This window comes from Seriola dumerili, unplaced genomic scaffold (genome assembly GCF_002260705.1).
Source record: "Seriola dumerili isolate Sdu_G_001 unplaced genomic scaffold, Sdu_1.0 BDQW01000122.1, whole genome shotgun sequence".
In the NCBI taxonomy this organism is placed as follows: domain Eukaryota; kingdom Metazoa; phylum Chordata; class Actinopteri; order Carangiformes; family Carangidae; genus Seriola; species Seriola dumerili.
Genome location: NW_019174377.1, coordinates 2,273,896 through 2,288,547, shown reverse-complemented (window position 1 = coordinate 2,288,547; position 14,652 = coordinate 2,273,896). Strand labels below are relative to the sequence as shown.

General features: G+C 38.9%; 1 protein-coding gene and 4 non-coding genes across 6 annotated transcripts in view; 1 reads left to right on the top strand and 4 right to left on the bottom strand.

The window, feature by feature from the left end:
• Positions 1 to 14,652, bottom strand: part of fchsd2 (FCH and double SH3 domains 2) — a 66,194-nt gene that overhangs the window by 38,395 nt on the left and 13,147 nt on the right. For both annotated transcript variants that reach the window (XM_022748495.1, XM_022748496.1), the window contains exon 3: positions 8,331 to 8,376. In XM_022748495.1, coding sequence (XP_022604216.1) covers positions 8,331 to 8,376 — 46 coding nt within the window. The remainder of the gene's footprint in view (positions 1 to 8,330; positions 8,377 to 14,652) is intronic.
• trnat-agu lies at positions 9,236 to 9,309 on the bottom strand. Its single transcript has one exon. It is a non-coding gene; the product is annotated as a tRNA-Thr (tRNA).
• On the bottom strand, positions 9,866 to 9,939 carry trnat-agu. The gene has a single exon. It is a non-coding gene; the product is annotated as a tRNA-Thr (tRNA).
• On the top strand, positions 11,776 to 11,848 carry trnam-cau. The gene has a single exon. It is a non-coding gene; the product is annotated as a tRNA-Met (tRNA).
• Positions 14,469 to 14,543, bottom strand: trnat-agu. The gene has a single exon. It is a non-coding gene; the product is annotated as a tRNA-Thr (tRNA).

Sequence of the window (14,652 nt, the reverse complement as noted above, 5' to 3'; positions counted from 1 at the left end):
AGGGAGAGGGAGAGGGAGAGGGAGAGGGAGAGGGAGAGAGAGAGAGAGAGAGAGAGAGAGGCAAGAAGGGCCTGAGCGAGTCAATGCATTTTGCACAGCCCTACAATTAAAGCAGATTTTGGCCATTTGAAATAAAATCAATGTATAGGAAACACTGACAGTAACACATGACAAGAGATATCTTGGTCTTTGTCCAGTCAGACATCTGGAATCAGCCCTCATTAGAGTCCCCTTAGAGAGAGAGAGAGAGAGAGAGAGAGGCAAGAAGGGCCTGAGCGAGTCAATGCATTTTGCACAGCCCTACAATTAAAGCAGATTTTGGCCATTTGAAATAAAATCAATGTATAGGAAACACTGACAGTAACACATGACAAGAGATATCTTGGTCTTTGTCCAGTCAGACATCTGGAATCAGCCCTCATTAGAGTCCCCTTGTGGAGAATATGAGAGTTCAATAAAGCATAAGTTTACATTTATTCAAGTCTATCTTAATGCTCATATGGCCACATGCACAATGCAAGTGTTACTGGTTGTTGTAATCGTTCTTCCTGTTCATATTGACTATGCACAGATCCCTTACATTACTCCACTGTAAGAAACTGGGGACAGAAGAAAAGTCAATGGAAAACTAGGGTTATTTGTGTAACAACCAACAACAATTCTCTCAATCTGTGTATGTGTGTGAGAGAGCTCTTTGCAACATTATCTAAGCTGGACAGACAGTTTTGATGATGTTGTGTAGGAGACGGCATTGTGACTCTCTGTTGCTGAGATCGACAGGAATTGTCACGATTAAAAAAACTCCTGGTTGAGCTTTGTAAACCCCTTCCTATTCAGCTAGATGTTCCTAGCAAAGCAAACGACTTGTGATTCTCAGGAACTTAGTTTTATGATGTTTAGGAAAGCCTGATCAATATTAATTATATGTGTGAATAAACGACTGATATTTTTAGTTTGATCACATATGGCATTTTGTTGGTGGCCAAGTGGTCATGGTTGTCATGGATTCGACCACCCTACGTGACCACAATCATGGAACATACATACAACTTGTCGAATATTATCCCTGATACAGAGTCTGCCTATGTTCCCACTGAATCCCCAGTAAATTCTACTGCTGGTTGACCCCCATTTTTTTACATTAGAATAGTCTTAGGAAGGGGTCACTTCAAAGCCACGATGAACAGGAAGAATAATTACAGCGACCAGTAACTACCTTTTAATGCCAACACACAATTTAGAGCCTCTTGAGATGAGTCTATGGTGACAGGCCTGCTATCCGAGCAAGAGCAATGGCAGCTAAACTTGGCAATGACTGAATGGTGAGAAGCACACAGAGTGACTGATTTGTGACGGCTTCACTGAAGTGCTGTTGGCAGACTTGGGAGGGTTTCTGATGCTTTTTCATTTTCCCCTCACTGCCTCCCTCTGGATTCCCCTCTTTCCATTTCCACTCTATCTCTGCTTCTCCTTCTATCTCCTCAATTTTTTCTTCATTTTCCTCTTTCCTCTACACTTTCATTAATTTTCCATCTTTGTATCTCAGTCCTCCCTCCACCAGCACCATTCTTTTTATTTTCTGCAGGACATCTCATCCCTCCATCCCTCTTTCTCTGCTGTCATCACCTGACAACCACCTGAACAGCACGTTGCTATGGCAACCCCTCTGCCCTTTCTATGTGGTCTGGCTAAGGTGGAACTGCTCCTTGTAACACACACACACACACACACACACACACACACACACACACACACACACACACACACACACACACACACACACACACACACAAACACATATAGAGAAAGCAGGCACACTCACACACATACCTCCTGTTTTTGTGATCAGAGTGGCAAACAGGGCACCCAGACAGCAGGATATCCTGAGGAGACCGGTGCGTGTGTGTGTGTGTGAGAGAGAGAGAGAGAGAGAGAGAGAGAGAGAGAGAGAGAGTTGATAGAAAAATGAAAAGGAAGAGGAAGAAACATTGAATGTTGACTATTATGTTTAAGCATGGTCAGTTAAGTATGTCAGTTAGTGAGCCAATAGCCTGTAATTATTTGCATCACTGTAAAATGGTCTCCGCGACTTAATTTGTGTGGCTACTGTTGACTTTCACTCTCCACAAACAAAATTTGTCTTAACTGTCTAAAACAACAGCAACTGATGATCCCTCTGGAGTGAATATAATTGAGAGGTACTGTATTAAGTATTGTTTAAAGAAGAAATAAAGAAATGTAGAGAACAAGAAGAAGAGCTGAGGATATTGTTAAATCATAATTTATTACTGACTGTCAGTCAGTTTCTATGATTCATACATCCCTTCACAACTCTGCTTTTTCCATTTGTTCGTCCCTGTTCTCTCAGTTGCTCAAACTGCCAAACAACTGCAACAGCTGAAAGTTACCTTGATACTTCCTCCTTCTGTTTACTCTCGCTCCTCCACTCTCTTATTTTCTCCTGTCTCTGGCTCTGTCACTTTTGCTGCTGTCTCTTTCTGATTTCCTCTTGCCTTTGTGTGTCTGTCTTTTCAACCCCCTTACTTTCTCAACTTCCTGCAGAATCAATATACTTGATTTTCACTCCCGTCTCTTCCTGTCTGCACTTCTCTGCCTCGAAGCTCTCTGCCTTGCTTATGTGTGTGCGTGTGTGTGCATGTGTGTGTGTGTGATAGGTTAGGTTGTCTTTGTCATCCACATCTGCAGAGTAAGCTGTGGTAAAGTCAGGGTATAAGTGAGAGGAAGGTGAATGGTTGAGGAAGAAGACAGCGTTTGTTCTTTAAAAAAAAGGATTGCAACAGACAGCAATGACATGTTGTGAAAATGGTATTGCGTGTGATGTATGTATATGTGTCAGTGTTTGTGTGTGAGAAAACGGAGATAAGAGAGAAATCACCAATTTCCTGATTGTTATCTCTTGTGTCCTCTGACTTATTTCCCATCTATTAACCTTGTCAAACTCAATGTAGATCAAATATTGGTGCAATATTGGACATATAGAGATAAATACATGAATATTAAGATAACCCATGTGTGCCACTACGCACTGTGTACACTATGTGTAAATGTATGGAAAGGAGAAAGAGTAAGAGGAATACAGAGAGAAGAGGTGGAGAAGGAAAGAAAGAAAATGTAAATACAAAGAACATTTGCAGTTTATCTACTGAGGGTAATTTTGTTACAGAACTTAAAGACCATGAAAAAACCCATAATGTTACAGCTGATTTACATGTAACAGCGCACTCTGGGTGTGCGGAGGGACACGGCACACAGCAACGGCCACAGCAGGCTGGCCTTTTTGGGCAGTACAGTGAAGTGTGACCCCAGCCTAAAACTATTCCAGTAATGTTGATTGTGGGAGGGGGATACAGGACAAATAGCCAACACACACACACACGCACACACATACGCACACACATACACACACACACACACACACACACATACGCACACACACACGCACGCACGCACGCACGCACGCACGCACGCACGCACACACACACACACAGACAGATAGAGAAACACTGAGCTTTTGATTGACGGCTGGTAATTGTGGCCTGCTCCTTCACAGAGGGGATGTCTGGTCTGACACAGTGAAAGGACAAAGTTTAAACGACAGCATCTTCACTTTCTTTCTCGCTCTGTTGCCCTCTCTACACTACCACTCTGCTCTTTTTCACTAGCTCTTTCTCTGTTTTGTCAATGCTTGCGTCTGTCTCTTTCCCTGCCTCTCTGTCTGTCCCTTTCAGCTTGCCCCCTGTTCCTCTCACTTTTCTCTCTGTCTGTCTCTATGTTGGACCAGCTGACTGGCTGGATTTCTGTCTGTGTTGCCAGCAAGGAGGCCAATGAGTGAGCAGAGTTTCCCTGAGTAACCGCCAGCGGTCGACCACCTGAGTGTCTAGTGGAGAGAGAGACAAGAGGCAAGGGCAGATGTGCCATAATAAAATGCTGTTGTGCTATTGCTATTGTGTATAAAGCTATTGTGATAAAAGAGAAAGGGGGACAAAGAATGTGTTTGCTTATCAGATGTTGAAACAAAATCTATTTCCCATTCATCAAGCATCTATAAAAGAAATCCCTGTTCTCCAACATTCCCTCACATTACTACACACACATACATGCACACACCTACAATTAGGAAGGAATCCATTGTCCTACTGAGTAGGGGGGTTGTTGCTAGGCAACCTCTATTTCTAAGGTGAACAAGACAGTGCAGAGGGAGAATAGTGAGAGACAGAGAAAGAACAAAACAAAGAGAGGGAGAGGGGGAGATAATGAGTGTCTGAAACCAGAGAGGTTGACCACAGGAAATTTACACTTAATCATTCAAACCACATGCAAATGAAGAACCACACACACACACACACACACACACACACACAAGCACTTTTCTCCTCGTTCTTCCCTTCTCTCCATCACATCCTCTCTTGTGTATATACTGTATATATATGGATATTAGGGCTACAAATAAAAGCTATTTGTGTGGACAGCTGCATAGAGTGAATATGTTAATATCTAGTTAAGAGCTGGATGGATAATGTATTAGAATGTTTTTCATTACACTACAGGAGGATTTTGCAGCTGAGAGCATTTTTTCACAGTCTGTATGGATGTGTGTGTAAATGTGCATGTGAAGGGAGCTTAAGCTCAACAGCCTCAAAATATAATAGAAATCAGACAGTTTTTCACATTGTTGGCGACAGGCCCTGCTTGGTTTCTACTTAGACATCGCTCAACTAATGCTTAGTAAGACGAGTATGCTGACGCAGACTTCTACTGGGAAAGTTATTTTGGTTTTGTGTGCCCTGACAAATCTGCAGCACACTACAAAGTGTCTGTCTTATGGGTGAAAATAATTTTATGGTGAGGAAGCAGGCGGTCTTCAGTCATTCCCACTGTGTTGAAAAAGTATAAAGAAATATCTTCCCTCAAGTCTGAATACTGATGTCATAGTTGATGATATAGCCCTTTAGCTTGAAATAGTTTTCAGTTTCAAGAGATCAAAAGCTATGTTTAATTCATATCAACATTAGCATTGTCTTATTTCAATGCGATTCAAGTTCAATGTCTAAAAACGTAAATCTTAAAATAAAATTAGAGAAGCATTTTAAAGCAATACAGTAAAGCAACTCTTTCCTTGATGTAAGACCAGTAGTGGATGTTAATGGGGCAACAACTAATGATTTCATTGGGATTTTCTATTTGATTGGTCATTTTGTATATGAAATGTTAGAAAGCTGTATAAAATGCCAATTCTGATCTCCCCAGGAGCTACTGAATGAGTTTACGCTGTTACTTGGGTCCGCCTGGCTTTAAGCCCTCAGTAAGAAAAAGAGGAGGACAGATTGTGGCTGTATGAACCAGTACAGAGATCAGACCTTCTAGTTGGGAAGTGGGAGTTCTGAGATTGAAATCTTGCCTGCTAGAGAAGTTTACTCAGACCACTGAGATCATTTAGGGCTGCTTGGTAGGTAGAATTGCTAGTGGCAAGAATAAGAAGCAGTATACACTGAAAAATGGCAACGCCTTGCTGAGTGGATATAGGGCTTATTAATATGCAAAAACCCTTAGCTGTCTCTAAGATTCACGATTACCATGCAGCATTTCATAAATCTGAAAACAGCAAGAAAGAATGCCTTGAAGAAAAAGAGAAAGAGCAAGAAACAAAAGTTGAAACATCTGTGAATAACCAAACAGGAATATGGGAAGTGATTCCAAATGCAGCCTGCAGAACATGTGAGAGTTTTTATTCATTTGAAGAATTAATCAAAAAGAAATGAGCAAGTCTGATTTTAGGAAGCTCATTATCTATGTTGGCTACAGTATGTACCTCCCCTCAAAATCTTATTTTCAATCATATTTTAACTACAGTGTTTAGGCTAATCTTATTTGTCTGAAAGTATACTTTCTGACAAATAAGATTACGGACTGCTTTACATTGTGTCAAACAAATATGTTGTTGAAGGTTGACTACAAATTGTGATTGGCCACTGAACCCAGTCCCCGCACACGCACACGGCATACTCTCATGTGCACACAGAGAGAGACGGTAAAGAGACAGAGAGGGATGGAAAAACTTTATGGATTTTTTTCACGACCCACCAATGTGGCGGGATTTCTCCCGGTGCTCCTGATGGCCAGTCCAATTATGACAGACGGTCCATTGACAATGTGTTTGTGGGAGAGAGAGAGAGAAAGAGAGAGAGCGGGACAAGGAGTAGCTGAGCGAATCAATGCGTGTGCGCATCGGTCTACAATGAAATAAGATTTTACACATTTGAAATAGTAAAAAAAAAAATCTATCAGAAAATCAATATGTAGTGGGAAATGTTGATATGGCCATGACAAATAAATCACTGTATGGGTAACACTGAACTCAGTGAGGTGATCAAGCATACATTCAGTTTTCATCAACAGATTGGAAGAGATGCTTCATATGGCTACATAAATCTACATACAGTTGTATATACACCAACACAATTTAAGTTTTCACAATGGCTTTTTGCAGCAATACAGAATATTATATATTAGATTAAAAGCATTACAACTATTTCACAATTTCACTTAAGTATTAAAAGAAAAGAAACAGCGATAGGTTGAAAATTTAAGTAATGTAGCCTTGTGATGTAGCTGAATTTGTGATTTATTCCATTTACAGTGACTCAATATATACTGCAAGAAAAAATGTTTTTTGATATAAAGTTCTGCGAATCATACCATAAAAAGGGGGGCAAATCTTAAAAAGGGATTAAAGCATGCTATCTGAATAGATGGTGCTCTAATTACATGAGGGGTTTGCCAATTATCAGTTCTGCTTTGCCAAATTTTTTCTTGAGGCCTCACAAGGGGAAAACTTGGCTCTCCAAAAGTAAAGTGGCAATTTAGGATGGACTGAACCATTACTCAAGACCTTCATTGAACATTCACACATTTTATTTAGTTTCTTAATCTTTTCTGATGTGTTTGGCTACTCACATATTCTGACTGTGGTAGGTTGCCTGAAACAAAAAAACCCTAAAGCATTCATTTAACGGTTTAACCAATTTAAGTTCAATCTGTGACAAATGTGCTGAACTGCCAAGTTTAACTGTGATTAATGCCTTGTGGTCAGAGCCTTGTGGTCAGGCTTCAGTTGAGTTCTAAAAGTAATGCACTGACATTTGTTTAGTACTTCACATTTCCCTTTTCAGCAACCACCAATCTCCTCAAGTACAAGTGTGCTGCACTGCAGGAAAGGTACTGATAGGATATGAATCCTAGAGCTCCTGTTTGTAAGAGTGGCACACTGACTAGTTACGTCACAACACCTTGTCAAAGATTGGTTAAGAAGCCATGTTTAAATTGGCAACCTCAAAACTGAGTTTCAACAAAGCAACATATTAAACTGAATCACTATTAACTGATTGCCTTTAATTTAGAAATAACAATGGACAATGGAGTAAGACCACAAAATATTTGGATTCTTACTGGCTATTTTTATAAGGTTTAATCTTATCATCTGTGGATAATATGCTCAGTTTTAACAGTTTTAACCCTAACCGTAAAACGTTAGACAATTAATGCAGGTTTTGGGTCAGGCTTTATCAGAATTCTAAGGCTGATGTACTGGCAATTGTTTATATATTCAAAGTAAAAAAAAAAATACAATTTAAAAAGCTACAAAGACATACAAGTATAATCTCAGGCCACAAAAGTTGACAAACCTGGACCTATCAGATAAATCCTTACAAGTCCTCTGTACATAATTTTAAACTGCATTTTCAAAGCATTACATTTGCACAGGAGTTAAGTTGATATTCGGAGATGATTGCCCATTCTCACCCACAAGACAAATACAACAAAATGTGACTGTTGAAAAGGCACGACTGAAATTCACACCCAGAATCTCCCATTTGCTAGATTGGCGCTTTAACCAAATAGGCCACAGAGACATGTCAATGGCCTGTAACAAAGCAATGTTCAGGTTTAGGAAACCTCAAAATAGAGTTTCACAAAAGCAACTTATTGAACTGAATCTCAGACTAACACATGAAGGCTGGTTTATGGCCTTTCAGAAGTAAGTCTTGAGACATGCTGTACAACCATATTGGAAATCAAAAGTGTTTATAGTTGTTCTGAACTCCAACACTAAGCGTGAGCAAGTAAAGCTGTATTGCAACATGGATAGATGCGAGTAGGTCTCAGTAGTTATTCTGGGAGATCACAGTGTTTCCCATTGGCTCCTCCTTCATTCACATTCTCCAAGATTTCAGATTTAAACTGGCAACTTTCAATCATGTCTGTAAACATGCAGCTGAGCACATATACAGCATGAGTCAAGTCGATCTTACCTGTGCATAGTCCCTCTCCAGCTGTCCCTTCTTCAGACTGTAGCTCCTACAGAGAGACACAGACAGAGATTTGTTTAAGTGTTTGAAAAAGGTGAAGAGGAAAGACGTAAACATATTAAACACAGGAGGAAGAATCTATAAATCTGATGTGTTTCGTTAATAGTTTCTGCATTGCAATGACAAAAGCACAAAGTGTAACACGTTCAGTCCCCTTATACAATTCAGGAGTGGACAAAAGAATAAACAAAATTCTGTTTGTTTATTGACTGACAGTTCCTTAAAACAAGAAATAAAAAAATTGTTCCAGTTCTGACCGACAAAATGCACAAACGTCCCTCTCGTCCTCTCAACGTCACATAACATCCTGGCAGCAGAGACAGTGAAAGTTCTTATCACAGCCCAGGAATGTGCAGAATGAAAAACATAACATTAGATCACGATTACACAGAGAGATAAATGTACTGGCCATGTGTGCTGAATGAACAAAGCATGTATACTGCAGATGACCTCACCAGTTGAAGACATTTAACCTTATATCATATTTTCATATAAATTAGACTACTTGTATTTAAATATGATACTCATGTAACATAATTTCTCAAAGGAAAATTACTGCTCACCTGTATTAGCTAACTCGTGATACACACACACCACATACTGAAGTGTGTGCACATGCATGTCTTGTCGGGCAGATGCAAACAAATTCAATTTAATATCAATTTAATACTACTTCTACTACTACTAATTATAATAATAATTTAATGCATGAATGGGAAATCAAGCCAAATAAATCAGCACAAGCATCATGGCAAATTGGTTGGTACATGGACAACAGCAAAGAGCCTAAGATACATCGTCTGATGACGGAAGGTACCTCACTTGCATCTCAGTTGACCCTGCAGAAAAGGCACTGCTGGGATTCGAACCCAGGATCTCCTGTTTACTAGACAGGCGCTTTAACCAACTAAGCCACAGCGCCATGTCAATGACCCAAAAAGAATGGTCTTTAGTTTGACATGAATTAGACAACTTATAATTAAATATGATACTAATTACGATACTACGTAAATAAGATACTGTGATAATATTATATTTAATATCTCTTCTCAAAAAAAAAAAAAACAGTATTAGCTAAATTGTGATACACCACACAAAATTTTCTTTAAACTTTGGATCTCTTTTAAGATATCTGGATTGTTTCTGATACTGTTTGCAAGTATGTGTTTTTGTTCTTTAGCTAATGTGTGTTGTGTTTCTTCTCTCTGAGACATTGTTTTCAGTGAGACTGCATAACAAGGCTGTAACAAGATAGTTCCAAAAATGACACAAAGAGAACATTTTTTTTTTACATGTAATAATCAGAACATTCACAATAATGCCTCAAAACCAGCACAGAGAGGCAGATAGACACACATACACAGCTGTTTATGGCTTGCGGATCTGCCTATCTATCTTTCTTGCAGACAGTCCCTTCACTTCCCTGTCATTTCTCTGTGGATTGTTACAAATGGGGTACCTGCACTGACCTACAGAAAAGGCACTGCTGGGATTCGAACCCAGGATCTCCTGTTTACTAGACAGGCGCTTTAACCAACTAAGCCACAGCGCCATGCCTTACTCCCAGAAAATAGTCTTTAGAATGCCAACCAACTGTTTCCATAAAAGTAATACAACTCATTGAATCACTATAAACTAATGTTTTTAAAGCCAGACAGAATTGAAGACATTAGGCAATATTGAATTATGGCACCAAGTCTTCCTGGCCATTTTATACGGCTTGAATGTTGCTGTATGTTTTAATGTTGTCAGATGACAAAGCAGCATAAAATAAAAACAAGTAGCGATTTGATTAACAACTCAGTGCAGTAGCAAAACAGTACAGGATTTACAATTTATTTTGGTCAACACATAGCATTTATGAGCCATGTTCAAATCACTTTTTAAATCCTGTTGTTTGAAAACAATAGGACCAACTTCTGTGTTTAGGTATATTCAAATGCAAAATAAGTCATCATTGAAAGCAGGAGGTTACAGGATGGAGATTTAGCCTTTCAAGAACCAGGTTATCCAGACCAAATAATGCCTGTTATATGGTGTGTCAACTGAGGGGAAGAAGAGAACATTTTTCTATTGCTCTGTTTTTTTCAGTATGGATGGATATCTTTACAAAAATTTTGACCAGTGTGGATGGGAAGCGTTTTTACATTTAAATGGGGCCATAGTTTAGCAAGCAGTTTAAGAAATAACCTGATCATTAGCATCTCTTTTTGTTCATTCACATGTTAATGTTTAGGACTCACATGAGAGCTCCCATTTCAGTCACAGGTTTTGTTAAGACGGTTTGGTTGTTGTGAAAGTGACTTCTTTGTCTGACCTAAGATCAGTCTTATGTGGGAAACAAAAAATAGAAGATTGGGCAGACTTCCAGGGAATGACTGGAATTGGCAAATACAAATAAAAACAGCCATAAAAACATGACAGAGATTAGGAAATCCTATATTGAGTAATTGTCAATTATAATCAAAAAATCTCTAAAGTCTATATTTGTCTGGAGAACTGAATCATAGCGCACACTTTAAAATGTATCTAATGCAAGAAGAAACCAGTTTCATGACTCCAGGCATCAAGAACTGGTTCTCACCCACAATCAAAATATCTACCACAACATGAAAGAACAGAACAGTATTTGATTAACTGGCTGTTAATCTAACATGTCTTAAAGGACCTAACGTTGCTTTCTTTTAACTGTTTTGAAAACGCAGTGGCTCTAGGACTTTTGCTAACTGCATGTTTAAATCATCTATTAAGGCAGGCTAGAATATATGTAGCCCAAAGATACATCCTGTGTGTACATAATAATAAATTACACGTTTTAAACTGCAGTACCAAATTTCATTGAAACTTCAGCTCACCAAATCAGTGCTGTATAAAATAAACTCCACACAAACAGACTGTGCGAGGGAACTTAGCAGCTACAATTAAGCAGCAACAGGGAAGGGAAACTGTGGTGGTAGATGCAGAAAGGAAGACAACACTTGTAAGTGTAGACAACATAATTACTGCCAATTCTCTCTATGCTAATTACAGCCCAAACAAATAGGACAGTGCTTCTTGTCAAATGTTTCCCAAGGCATTATTTTCTGTATAAGCTGCTGTGTTCAGTCTGTTTTTTGTAAACAGAGGCTGCTTCAGATTTCTAGGTGTAATGGCTTAAAATTCTTAATGACTGAACCTGTCTTTTTAATCCTGCACAGAGAGACGCATACAAAACTGCAGTATTATCTACTGCGAGAGGCCAGAGCACGTGTTTACCGTTTAACTCCACCCCTGTGCATGTCAGCTGAAATACGACACGCTCCCTCCCCCGATCACACAGACGCTTCTACCTCCCCCTTTCAGTAGTGAGTCTGCAGTCTAAACTACACATGCTGAAGCAGCTTTGCAGGCCTCGTTGGCGCAGTAGGCAGCGCGTCAGTCTCATAATCTGAAGGTCGTGAGTTCGAGCCTCACACGGGGCAGTGTTTTTAAATTCCCTTCAAATACTGCTTTAGCAAACATGATATACTATCTCCACAGAACAGTTAAAACACCATATGGAAAAAGACTCAGCATAAAGCAACTTAAAACCAACTGCCCATGAAATGTCTATAAAGTCAAATGGTAAATGTCCATTTAATGCCACATATTTCCAAGCCTAAAAATTAATCTAAAAGTTGTTTAAACTACAAAAGAATTAGGTGAGTCAGTTCCTATAACTATAATTAGTTAAATTAAAATGACAGAGATTTATTCTACACAGGAACAGTTCTGCATAATCATAACATTTGTGTGAGTTGTCAGATAAAAATGAGCTGAACAAAGTCACCCTGCAAGACACCTGATGATCAGAGATAATAGTGTGAATGTGAAAACTCAAAAGTCGAAATTGTCTCTTGACTCAGGGCATTAAAGTTCTCTTTCTTCTTGCTGTTGGACAGATGCATGCGCTCAGTTCCAAACTGAACTAGATCGACAGTGACAGCCGTTTGTATTCTTTGTGTCAGTATCAACGTGCTGCAGTACAAAGTCCTGACAAACACAGCTCTGTTGTTTTGTAGGGAGCCTCTTGTGTGCAACAGAAGAATTATATACTCTTTCAGTGTTTAAATAAAATTGACAGATGTATAAAAAAATTATAAACCACAGCAACCTCTTTCAACTTAGAATAGATCACGTTTCAGACATAACCAGCCTTCATAAGCCTCCAATGTCCACAACCAAACTAAAATGTTATACAAGATAAAAGAGCAGGGGGTTTACTGGCCATCAAGGCCTAGTTGTTTGAATAAATGATGACAACTCTTTAGCAACTGGGAATTGTGATTTGTAGTTCTAAAAGTAGATATACAAGATTTACAACATTATTCCAAAGTCAATGGTGGTAGTCTGTGCCTCTGCCAGGTGAAAAGATACTGCTGGGATTTGAACTGGGCGTATCCTATTTATTAGACAGGCGCTTAAACCAGCTACAGTGCTGCAATGCCATTATTTTAAAGACACATTTTTAGATTGGAGACAACTGTGAATTGATGTGTGGGAAAGATTTAAAAGGAAGAATTTTTAAAAGCATGTCAACTGGTCAAAACCAAAAAGTTTGAATTAGGTGAGAATTTTTTAACACTTTAAAGAAAGAGAACTCCGATCATTTCCTGCTAAATTTCCATTGTAATATCCAGATAGAGGACAGTGTTTCCCTTACATATTTATAACACTTTTCACATGGTTAATTAATACTCACAAACAAACACCACCACTGCAACTAGCACTTTCTACAATGTGTGCAGCTGACTGGGGTTAGTATGAAATGAAGCGGACTCCATGCATCCACAAACAAATACACGAACATATAGTAACATCACTGTTTACCAGTCCAACATAGACTGTTCATGACTGTGTGCAGCAGCTCACCAATTCATTCAGGTGAAGTGACATACGGCTCTTTAAGGAAAGTCATATACTTAGCTAACTTAGGCAGTAGAAATATAACATAAGCACCAGAATTTTGTAAAAACAAAGTAGAACTTTCCAAGTGTCCATGACAAAGTGATTCTTATAAGCCAACCTAAATTGTTACTAATTAATCCTGTTAGGCTGCTCATTAACACTGTTGCACAGCCTATTCCGTACACTGCCATAATTTTGCATTAATTATTCAGGTTGGACGTCTAATTAAACAACAGTGTAACGAATTACTGACATCTGTAGGGAATACTGCCGTGCAAACATTGCATCCCAAGATGTGAGAAAAATATCTGTGCACACAAAATAAAAAATTTGTGCTCCAATAATTTTTTTTAGAAATCAAATATTTAAATTTCTCATTTCTCATTTGTTTGTACACGATTTGAGCAGCAAAACAAATATTATTATTATTTCTCAAGTTATCACAATTTATTTATCTAATACGTAATGCATATAACTTAGGAATTAATGGAACAAAACTGTTTGTTTCGTACAAATGTGCACAAATGATGTGCATACAATCAACACAACAATCGCAAACCCAAAGATATTCAATGTATAATGATATAAAAGATGGAAAGGAGAAAATTAGAAAATTCTCACATTTCAAAAGTTAGATTCAGCGAATATTGAGCTTAATTATTGCTGGGATTCAAACCCAGGATCTCCTGTTTGCTAGACAGGCGCTTCAACCAACTAAGCCACAGCGCCTCTTGCAGGGCTGCTGACAAAGATCGCATTCAAAAGAATGGGATGGACGTGATATTGACCTTTGACCTTTCAACACCAAAATGTAATCAGTTTATCCTTGAGTCCAAGTGAACATTTGTGCCAAATCTGAAGAAATTTCCTCAAGGCCTTCCTGATAGTGTATATTGCTTTCACAAGAATGGTATGTCTATTGACATACAAACATTCAGAAGGACGGCTGGACAACCTAAAAAACATAATGCCTCTGGCCACCACTGTTGTTGGCACATAGGCATAAAAAAGCTAGTTTAGATTCCTGTGCCTTTTAAATGGCAGTGATCACAAATGACTACTCGTGATTGGAACTACACAAATGTTACTTTAGCTAATCCATTGTAATATACAACAGCAGATCGATATTAGTTCCCTTGTACTGACCTACAGAAAAGGCACTGCTGGGATTCGAAATCCAGGATCTCCTGTTTACTAGACAGGCGCTTTAACCAACTAAGCCACAGCGCCTCCCATACTACTCCTGACACATGTTGGATTCACAAGAAAGGGATGGACGTGAGGTCACAGTGACCTTGACCTTTGAAAAAAGCTGAAAAATGAAATGAATGTATTTTGT